General features: G+C 31.7%; 1 protein-coding gene across 1 annotated transcript; it reads left to right on the top strand.

Moving 5' to 3' along the window:
- The first annotated feature begins 2,186 nt into the window (after window positions 1–2,186).
- On the top strand, window positions 2,187–6,534 carry LOC112695391 (uncharacterized protein At5g08430). The gene is made up of 9 exons (XM_072196544.1): window positions 2,187–2,401; window positions 2,591–2,661; window positions 3,011–3,198; window positions 3,774–4,623; window positions 4,763–4,863; window positions 4,989–5,048; window positions 5,275–5,325; window positions 6,056–6,127; window positions 6,284–6,534. Exons 1-9 carry the CDS (start codon window positions 2,289–2,291, stop codon window positions 6,410–6,412), a joined length of 1,635 nt encoding a protein of 544 aa, XP_072052645.1. The 5' UTR covers window positions 2,187–2,288; the 3' UTR covers window positions 6,413–6,534.
- The last annotated feature ends 4,590 nt before the right edge of the window (window positions 6,535–11,124 follow it).

Here is an 11,124-nt window from a genome sequence, read left to right as displayed (position 1 = left end):
CTATGAAGACCATCATATATGGGTTCCAATCTATCTGGATCACCACTTCTGGACAGGGATGAGAAGCACACAAAGGAGCGAGAGCATGCATTCTTTTGGGTGTAAAAGCAGTCTTCTTTTGGGTGTATTTCTGAATTTTCTTGTATTTCACATTTTACATATATATACATATATATACTTCAGAATCTTGTTTTTATGTTATAAAATACTATTTTTTTTACAACGGTTTAAGAGTTTTAGGTATTAGGGTTTAGGGTTTTAGGGTTTACGGTTTAGGTTTTAGGGTTTACGGGTTAGGGGTTTAGGGTTTAGGTTTTAAGTGTTTAGGGTTCAGGATTTTAGGGATAAAGCATCAGGGGGATAGATTTTTTTGTGTATATTCAACTTTCTTTGGGTGTAAAAAATGGCAGGTTATGGGTGTATATTTGGTTTGATATTTTCCTTCGTATTATAGTACTTGTAATTCATACATTTTGAATACAGCAGAGAGAGTTTAATTATTGAAAGAAATTTTACAATAAACTTGATTATAATTGAAAATTTTTTACAACATGTGTTCAATTTGTTACAGGACTATATAACATTTACATTAATCAGTGTCTATATCCTTATAATCTGTCTGACAATTTGGTGATGCACCCTTAGCGGCGGGATGTGCATCAAGCCACCGAATCCCAAATCCCTCACAATTGTTTTCTTCTCCTCACTCATGTTTCTGAATTTATCACTTAAGAGATGTGTTGCACACTTAAGATCTTTGGTTTGATGTAAACAAAAATAAAATTATAGTCAGATATATTTCTATTATATAAAACTGATTTCATGTAAGACATATATTTGTTCTTACATTTCTTCCAGGTTGGTTTCTCGCTGCCATTTTCTCTGAAATGAAAAATACACCCAAAGATATCAGTAAGATACACCCATATATATGAGTCAGATACACCCATTGATAACAGTAAGATACACCCATAGATATGATTCAGATACACCCATATATATCAGTCAGATACACCCATAGATATGATTCAGATACACCTATATATATCAGTCAAGTATCACTCAAACATGCATCAATATCAAGCAACATTACAAGGTCAAGCAATATACACCCATGGACAAGCAAATATAAGCAAGTGCTGACTATTACAGTATATCAGTTCAGAAATATACACCCAATATTTTATGCCATATACACCCAACAAATTACTCCATATACACCTACCAAACTACGGAATATACCCTTAAAAATCAGTTACCAGGAGAACTAGAACAACAAGAATAGTAACACCTACAAGAACGAAGAAGAACAGTGTAACATAGAAGTAAGAATAACAATAAAACCTAGAACATTATAAATTGTAAAATGAGACGTAGAGCAAGAAGAACAGTAAAACGTACAACAACGTAGAAGAACAGTAAAACCTAGTTTGAAATCTGGAAAATATACAGGAATGGTAATGTAACGTACCTTGAGTATTATAGCTTTGTTTTCTCTGGAGATTCTTGATCGAGAGTTTTATGGTGTGTTGATGGAGTTTTCGAATGTTAGCGACGAATTGTATATCTTGAGTTTCGAATGTTGCTCGAAAATGGAAGGGTTGCGTTTTCTCTGAATGACTTTAAGAAGCGGAAGAAGTGGAAGAGTCTGCCATTAAGGGGCAGTTTACGCGAAGAGAAGCGTAATAGTTTGAGTGAGAGCACGTGAATGTTACGCTCCATTCAATATAATTAGTGCGCGTGTGGAATATTTGTGGGCTAGAGACTTATAACACTTGTAAGGCCTTATTGCTTGTATGTGTAGCAGACCCGTTTATTAAATATATTTATAACAAACTTTTAAAAAAAATCATATTTCAAACATAAATATACAAAAATAAATATTTTTCGTATATTGCACGAATACATATACTAATTGGATATTAATTCGCATTAACAGAGAATATATACCAGTAAAATTATAAATACTAAATTTATTTTATAATTAAATTATTTTTATAAAAAAGTTAAATTATTAGAATATTTTTTTAAAAATATATTTGGTCAAAAAAATATCTGATAAAGATCTGGATAGATTTTTAAATAACTATTTTCTAATTTTTGTCTTTGACTGTTTTTCTTTATCATAAGTAACCTATCAGAGTATCAGACTAATTAATGACATGTTTTATTGGGTTGACGCAACAAAAGAAAAAAAAAAAGAAGACAAAAGCCTTATTGGTATTTAAAAGCTCATAGCAAAGATCTGTACCATCACCTTCACTATATCACAGTTGAGACCTGAGAGAATGTCAAATAACAGCAGTGGAGGTAAGAAGAGAAAACTCTACCCACCAAAAGAATCCGAAGATTGGTGCTTTGAATGCAAGGATGGTGGAGAAGTCATTGTATGCGATCGCAGGTTTGTTTCTTTTTTTTTTTTTGGAGGGAGTTCAAACGATTCAGTTGCGTTAGGTTCTTTTTTTTTTCCTTTTTCTTTTTTAAGTCTTCACTTGTAATAAGCTCCACCAGTTATGGTATGGTATGGTATGGTATATGGTATGGTATGGTATGGTATGGTATGGGTTGACTCTGATTCTTTTGCTTTCAGGAACTGTGTGAAGGTTTATCACTCCTACTGTGTTCCAGTTACCCCTGAGAAGGACAAATCTTGGATTTGTGGTAAGCCATTTGAGTTTCTTGATAATGTAGTAGAGTTCTTGATAATGTAGTAGAGTTCTTGCTGGGTAGCCAAATATATGATTACTGATTAGTCTTCTTTTAAATGGGAACTTTTGATTTGCAAACTAGATGGCCTTCCACTAATGGTTCCATCAAGTTTAATGCATGCATGTAAAAATACATTGAATTTTATTCTCTGTGGTTTCTTCTTTTCCTAATTGAGTACACCAAACCCTAACTAAATCATTAGGTTTTTGCATGTCCAATTACCATGAGATTAAGCTCTTTCAATGACTACATGATTAGGTTGCCATAACTGAAATGCTGCATTTGTATTTTATATTTTCAGCTTGGCATTATTGCTTCGAATGCAAGGAATCCGCAAAGTTTTATTGCCTTGGTTGTCCAAATGCTTTGTGCAAAGAGTGCTTGGCTTCCTCAGAATTTATCACTGTCAAGGGTGATAAAGGATTATGCTGCAACTGCGCGCCGCTAGTCAAAATTATAGAACAAAATTTGGAGCTGGACTCTCAGGGGGTCGGTGTGATAATATGGAATGCCATTTATTTTTGACCAAATTAATTATTGATTACATCGAATCCATAATTGCATTTAATTTAGCTGCTACACCCTTTCTGCACTAACTTCATAATATTAGGAAGCATTATGGCAAAGGATATATACTAGTTTTCAATTACTATGTGACTTACATCATTACTGATTGAGAGAAAAAAGAATATAGGCCACAATCGTAACAACTAACAAAGACTGAAAATTTTGGTGAAACTATTGCTATTTCTTTTCTCTAATTTGTGGATGTTTCAGTTTCTGAGTGTACAAGATAATTCGCAATATTAACATATGAGAGTGTGAGAAGTAAGGCTGTTTAACATTTGTAGTTGAGATAAAATAAATGGCTGGTCAGGTCTTTGCAACATATGTGAGTCTAGACTATTGAGCCAAAATTGTTACCGTCATTTGGTTCTTTTGGATGAAAGATGAAACAGCTAAATGATAATGATCAGATTGGTAAATTGGAATCATATTATAATTTAAGTTGAGATGATATCTATAGTTGGCAGTTTCCAATAAAATTTGTTTGTTCCTTGCAGAACAAGATAAGCGTGAATGGAAGAGATACATATGAGGGTCTATTCAAGGAATACTGGGAAATTATTAAGCTAAACGAAGGATTAACTAGTGATGATATCTCTGCTGCAGAAACCAACTACAACAAAGTGGTTAAAAATTCTCCAGATCAAAGCAAAGTCATTGATGTAGATAAAGAAAGTCAGAATGACTCCATGTCATCGGACGGCAATGAAGCTTTTGTGTATAAACACAACTCAACCAAAAGGAAGCAGTCCAGATCACTGGAGTTTATGGGATGGGGATCGAAACCTCTCCTTAGCTTCCTTGCGTCCATTGGAAAATTTAGTACTGAACCATTGTCACAGTGGGGTATACGGACTCTCGTGTGTGAATACATTGAGAAGAACAATCTCTATCTCTCGCAAGATAAGAAGAAGTTCCTCCTTGATGAAAAGTTGTTTCCTATATTCGGAAAAAAGGTTATGTCAAAAAATCAAATATATCCTCTATTGGAACTTCACTATGCTGAAAAGTCGGGTGATAGAGATGGTGAAGAAAGCAATTATGAAAGCATAAGCACTCCTCCAGACAAGGGTCTCAGTGCTCAGACTTCATGTAGGGAAAGGAGATTGTCAAGCTCGAAAGGAAAACTTAAATTGGAAAAGGAGGACTTGTCTATCAAGGCTAGTCGTTTTGCATCCATAAGTGCCAGTAATATAAGACTTATTTACTTAAGACAAAGATTGGTGCTAGAGTTATCTAAACAACTTGAAAGTTTTACGGGTAAGGTTGTTGGAGCCTTCGTTAGAGTTAAAATGGATTCCAGTGATTGTAAGCAGACTAGGTCTTACCATCTTGTGAGAGTTACAGGTATCAAATTAGACATGTTTGATAATCTATATTTTACACTTCTCCCTTTTATTTGCTAGGTTTGTTAAGTTGCTTTGTGTTTTACAGTGTTGGCCTATGTTTCCTAACTTTTTGCTTAATGCTCCTGTTTAACTTATAGGTGTTGTATTGGAGGATGATGTTAAGAGAATTCTTTTGCAAGTTTCCTTCATGTCTAAAGCCATCCCTATCTCCGAGCTTTCTGATAATGACTTCACAGAGGTCAATCAGCTGCATTGAGCATGTTATTTTGTTTGAATAATTTATGAACATTTTGTATGCAGTATGTTGTGCTTCTAAGCGTTTATTGCTGCATAACAGTTATTTGTGTTTTATATTGTTTACAGCAAGAATGTGAGGATTTGCGGCTAAAAGTGAAAGCCAACCTGCTGCAGAAACTAACTGTTGTAAGTTGTTTTGACATTCGAAGAAGCATTTTTATCTTTTCGAGGAATACTATCCCAATTAGGAATTGTATTAGTTTAATAAGAAATCATATTCTACTTGTTTAATGTATCAATTTGACTGTTAAAGTTGTTAGATTGTAGCTCTAAAGTTAGTATAATTACCTAATACAAGCTTGAAAATCATAGGAAATTTGAGTAATTCTTTTACCCCTTTGCTTTTTTACAGGTGGAGCTTCAAGAAAAGGCAAAAAGTCTTCATGAGGATATAACAAAGCATGTATGCTTCTTTTGACTCTTGGTAGCTATAAGTTAACATCTACCTATTCACCCCGCAAATACAAAAAGAACAGTGTTATATCTACCCTTTTCTACGTACAGGTTCAAATGTTTGAAATATCTATATCTATAAGACTTCATTGCACGAATTACATTAGTCGATCCTTTGTTAGAATAATCGTAATCATGATCATATGAGCACATTCCTTTTCCCTTCTGCCTGACTTATGAGCCCAAAACATTTTATTAGGAGAGTCTGTGATCACAGACTGACAGAGATAGAGTTGATATGTTATGTGTGAAAAGTGAAAACTGAGCTCCATTTTGAAGTATCCTTGATTGAATCCTTTTTGACATTTTGTGCATGTCATTGACTCTTGCTTTCTTTCTCTACTATCCTTAGTCGAGATAATGTGTTATAGAGTATTAAATATCAAATTAGCGCGCTATAGGGAGTAACAATCAATAAAAGCACCATCTTAGTTCTTATATAAACAGTAATTTAGCCAAAATATAAAAAACAATGAAGGCAGGACCACCCAACATTGCTTCTAATTCTAAACAATTCCTAATTAAGAGAATTCGATAGATTACTTTATTACAACATTGGCTTTGCTTACCAAAATCTTGTAACGTTTGGTTATTTTGGTTTTGGTGTTTGTTGCATTTATCACAGCTTGTAAATGTCTTTCTTATTTATCTGACCCTCCTTCACTTTATGTTCTTGCTAGTGGATCGCGACACGACTAACCTATTTGCAAAATCAAATTGACCGTGCAAACCTGAGGGGAAGACAAAGAGAATATCCTTGTTCCTATTATTATATTTTTATTAAAAATAAATGCATGAAATCTTAGTAGCTCATAGTCATACACGTTAGCATAGACCTTGTATAAGTTTCTGTTGCTTCAGTATAAGAATCATAGTTTCTCCTTAACCATGTTTTTTTGTGCTATACAAAATTTGCCTTACTAGATGAAAGGGAAGAACTTCAACAACCATGGAAGCAAGAAGAGTTGTTAAAGCGAGTTCCTTCAGTTTCCCCAGAGTTTACTACAGAGCCCCACAATGATCCTGAAGAGAACTAACACATGTAACTTGTGGTTTTATGGTTTAGAATGAAGGTCCATGCTTTTGGAAACATGTTAATTTCTTAATGCTGCTCCAATAGGTTATAGCCTTTTTAATAATAATAAATTAATTCTAGCTAGTTTATGTTTGGTCAATTTTGTGACACTTGGAATTAAGGCTATGTACTGTCGTGTATAATAGCTTTATCAAAAATGTCATGTGTACATTAAAAATCAGTCACCAAATCAGTTGTTATGTATGTGTTTAAATACATGAATTTTCAATAAAAATTTTATATTTTAATATGTATTTTATACAAATAATTGATATAGTGGCTGATTTTTTGTGTACACTTAACATGATTGTAGTTTTATATATAGTTGGTGCTCTCATATTCATGATTTTTGTCTGCCAACATTATCCATGAGACACGTCATGTGCAATTTTCCCACTTCCTCCCAATCTCTCTTCTATGAAGTTTCCCACACTTTTGTTTTTTTCAAAATTGTTCTTGTGGTTCAATTTTAATCAGGTGCAGTCTTTTTTGCTGATTCAGCAATGTGATTGCTTTAGAGTTTTTCAATTGCGGCCAAGTTCAGTGGTTTTAATAAATGAATATTCAATGAAGCATAATCAGCAAAGTAAAGAAGAGGATCTTACTTTGTCAAGCATGGTTATGATGGTTTGACCTGTGCTGCAATTAAAACAAATAGATACGGAAAGAGATTTTATTGTAAGGAAAATCTTGCAGTGCTCTATAATTATTCCTTTCCGCTTTGTAAAACCACTTAATTTCACTTTCAATACTTTGACATGCCGACACCTTCTCAAACGTGACTATAATTAGAATAATTCAGTTTAATTGTCAACTTTTTTAAATAATTTGAGTTGTTTTAGTGGTTAGTTTATTAGTTTATTTAAATAAGTATTGAGAGTTTGAATTTTATTTTGTTCATATAATAATTTATTGGACATCAACAAATTTTTAAATAGAGTTTTGATTTATGACATATTAATCCTTGATTTGTAAGGGTAAATAGTAATTTTGATTTGTGACATATTAATTCTTGATTTGTAAGGGTAAAAAGTAATGTGAAAAAAAAAATTGTGATTTTTTCAGATTTCAGAGTCAACCACATGGTTTAGAAAATTTGCATATAGTCCATTTGTGACTTTTTCTTATTGCACCCTTTGCCAGAAGTCCTTTTGCGTAAAATTCTTATTTTATTTGGCAAAAATTTCTCTCCCATAGGTTCGAAATTGGGCATGCTATGCTTCAAAGAGGTAGCCTAAAACTTAGGGATTACAAAATTTTTCGAAACACAAAAATTTTTGCGAGAACTATTTCAAATGGAATCTGAAATAGAAAATTTTTCTATGGGAATGAAGATGGAGACTAAAATTCTTTTGAGGTAGATGCGAATTGGGAATAAAGATAGAGACTAAAATTCTTTTGAGGCAGATGTGGAAATCCGAGTGGAGATTCCTACTTCGTTGTCGCTAATCTCCTGAATTATTAAATTTATTTAAATATATTTAATAATTTATTTTTAATATAAATTTTTTATCATTTCACATACCATATATATATATTTTGAAAAATCTAATCCTAATTTCAAAACGGTCTTCTCTTCTCTCCAATCTCCATAACACTAGCTAGCACTGCGTCGTCTCACTTCTCAGTCAACCCAGAAGGCCAGAACTCGTAAATCCCAATCTCCCATAGCATTACAACTATACCCCTAGCCACTCCTACTCAGTGCTCATCGTGTCGTCACCCCTTTACTGTCTCATTGTCTTTGATCGCGGCGTCCTTTTTTCTTTTCACCACTGTGTGACTGTGTCCTTATATATTATAATAATGTTTTCTGATTTTTTTTAATTTTTCATTAGAATTTTCATATAAATGATTAGGAAGATGGGAAATGGGGCTTGCAGGAAATAGAGATTCGCAAAAAATGGAGATGAGGAGCAAATCTAAAAGAGGGGACGAAGAGCGAAAAAGTATCCCCCACCCGCGTCCTGTCCCGTTATCATCCCTAATAAAAACCCTTACACGGTCTCCAATTAAAAAATTTTAAGTCATAAAATAATCATAAGATTAGACTCTTAGGATTTTTTTTTAAATAAAATAAAAAAAATTAATTTCATTTTTATTTTAGAGATTTTTTTTTTGACGTTGGAGGCAAGTTCGCCGAGCTCTTTGACGAACTTCAACATTTTGACAAAGTTCGCCTAATTCCTCAGCGAACTTCACATAAATACTTGAAGTTCTCTTAATCCCTCGACGAATTTCGTGCGACTCTCAACCTCGGCGGACCTTCCTCCATCCTTATATATTCCACCGAAGTTGTTAAGAACAAAAATTAGTTATCTCTTATTCATTCTTCTCACATTTTATTATTTTTTCATTTGATTTTTATTCTCTAAAATATCTAGAATTTTATTGTTATCTATTCATTATGATGGTGAAATAGTATATGATCAAGATGGATCTATTGTATTTAGTTCTATTCAGTCAACCTTTATATATATTCAGACAAAATGGAATGTCTAACGACAATGAAGAATTTTATAATTCATGTCATTGGTCAACAACACATAAAGAAAGTGAAAAAAATTTATCGTAGATATCCGACGGAGGTAGATGACATTTTGTTTTACAAAAGGTTTATTATTCGTAGCGTTTATTTAATTATTTTTATTATTTTATGTTTCATAGATAACATTTATTTTATTATGTTATTATCAATTCTAATAAGATTTTGTGTGATTTAGGTGTCGATTACGTGATGACGTCGATATACGTTTAATAAGGGGTTGGCAAAACCATTGAACAAATGTTCATCTGTTGGAGTTATTTGTTTTTTTGGTCGACTTGTGTGGAGGAACTTCTATGGCCATATGGATTATGATACCCACTCAATTGGGGCAGCTAGAATAAACATTAGATGATTGATGGTTGATCTAAATATGTCACTTGAGGATAGTCAAAAGAGATCAAATAAAGAGGATTCTAATGGGATGATGCAAGATTTTGAAAGTCATGAAGATCCTACAATAAGAGATCCAATGATGGACCCGTATCAAGTTAACTCTGATGATGGTGAAGATATAAAGGTTGAACCCATAAAAATTCTTGATGAGAAAGAGAAAGAGATGAACTACTTCACGAATGCACAACTCACGTTTACATGCCTATCATTTTTCGACTGTACAATCGGTCAAATTACTTTTTCATATTGAATCTCAAGACAATGAATCAAGATTATTTGTTTGGTTAAGGAAATTCTGAGAATAATCCTATCAATGAGTCTGAAATTGAGCAATAGTTTGAAAACAAGAAGAAAAATTATCATATTAATTAAGATATATAACATTAAGAATACTGTAAATATAAGTTATTACCTACTAGAAAGTGACCAACTAAAATATGTTATACCCTACATTCAATTCGGGTCGAGTTATTAATAGAACATATGCATCTCTTATCATCAAAAGCAAAAAAAAAAAAGAGGAAGGTGACAAAATACAATGATCCTCATATTTACATCCAAACATTATTAATAGGTCAAGATCACGGAATATATTTAAAGATTTTATTTTATTTAAAAAAAAAATTCTAGCCTCTTAAAGATTGATTTAGTTTGGATTTTTATTTTTTATTTTTATTTTTAAGATTTTATAAAAAAATTTAAAAAGAGAAGGTAAAAACAAAAAGATATGATTGAATTATTTTTCTTTACAAATTTTTCAAAAGCAAAAAATATTAAAAAATAAAAATAAAAAAATACAAACTAAATACATTCTATTAATATTTTGTCTGTGTATTTCTAATGTCTAAGTGTGCCTCGGTTAGGTGAAAAGTGACAACCAACAGGCAACAGAATATGACTCCTTGTCTCCTTGTTAGTAATATATACATATCGTAAAGACGTGATAAGAATTTTGATTTAACTTTTAAAATATTTTGATATTATAATTTTAGATAAGTCAATCAGTTGTATAAAATTTTTACAAAATAAATGATTTTATTATTTATATATTATTATAATTTCATGTTTTACGTATTTAATTTATTCTTTCGATTTTATTTAAAATTTTAATTTTTTTACGAAATTTGTTATTTATTTATAAATTTAATTTTAATATATTAATAATATAAAATATTTTATATTATCGTATTATTATATTTATTTTTTTAATCATCATTTATTCATGTAATTAATATAAAAAATTAATTATTTTTATTAATATAATATTATGCATTAGATATACTATAAAACTAGTTTACGCTAACGCATCAAAATTAAATTTTTTATCCATTCGTTCATATTTTGCTTAAATTACACTGAAGTCCTTGAAGATTTTAATTTTATTGTAAACGGGTTAGCCGAAAACCATTTGAAGGTTGAAGAAGATAATGGAAGGGGGCGGCAGAGAACAGTGGTAAGAGGATTGAAGGCGCATACTACTTTTGACCTCTTTGTCCATTAAAATCATTACTTTAAAGGCTCTACAGGAATCCCATGTTTCGAAGAGAAGCAACCTCGAAGCTAAGGTTGGAGCCTACAACAAAGTAGTATTGTGTTATATACTATGTATTAAATTAAATTAAAACGTTTCAAAAGTCATTATATTTAATATTTATATATAAAAATAACTATGACATTCATATTCACATGGCCCATCTCTATTATAAATTTGTTATCACATGACCATTTGATTT

Source organism: Arachis hypogaea, chromosome 6 (genome assembly GCF_003086295.3).
Source record: "Arachis hypogaea cultivar Tifrunner chromosome 6, arahy.Tifrunner.gnm2.J5K5, whole genome shotgun sequence".
NCBI lineage: Eukaryota > Viridiplantae > Streptophyta > Magnoliopsida > Fabales > Fabaceae > Arachis > Arachis hypogaea.
Note: the sequence above shows the minus strand (reverse complement) of the source record. Positions and strands in the feature narration are given on the sequence as shown.

Bases quoted from the DNA above. Each gene is read 5' to 3' on its own strand.
- LOC112695391 (XM_072196544.1), top strand. From the start codon at position 2,289: ATGTCAAATAACAGCAGTGGAGGTAAGAAGAGAAAACTCTACCCACCA. The intron at 4,624-4,762 runs GTATCAAATTAG...TTTAACTTATAG, and splicing joins CCATCTTGTGAGAGTTACAG to GTGTTGTATTGGAGGATGAT. The intron at 6,128-6,283 runs TATCCTTGTTCC...TTGTGCTATACA, and splicing joins TGAGGGGAAGACAAAGAGAA to AAATTTGCCTTACTAGATGA.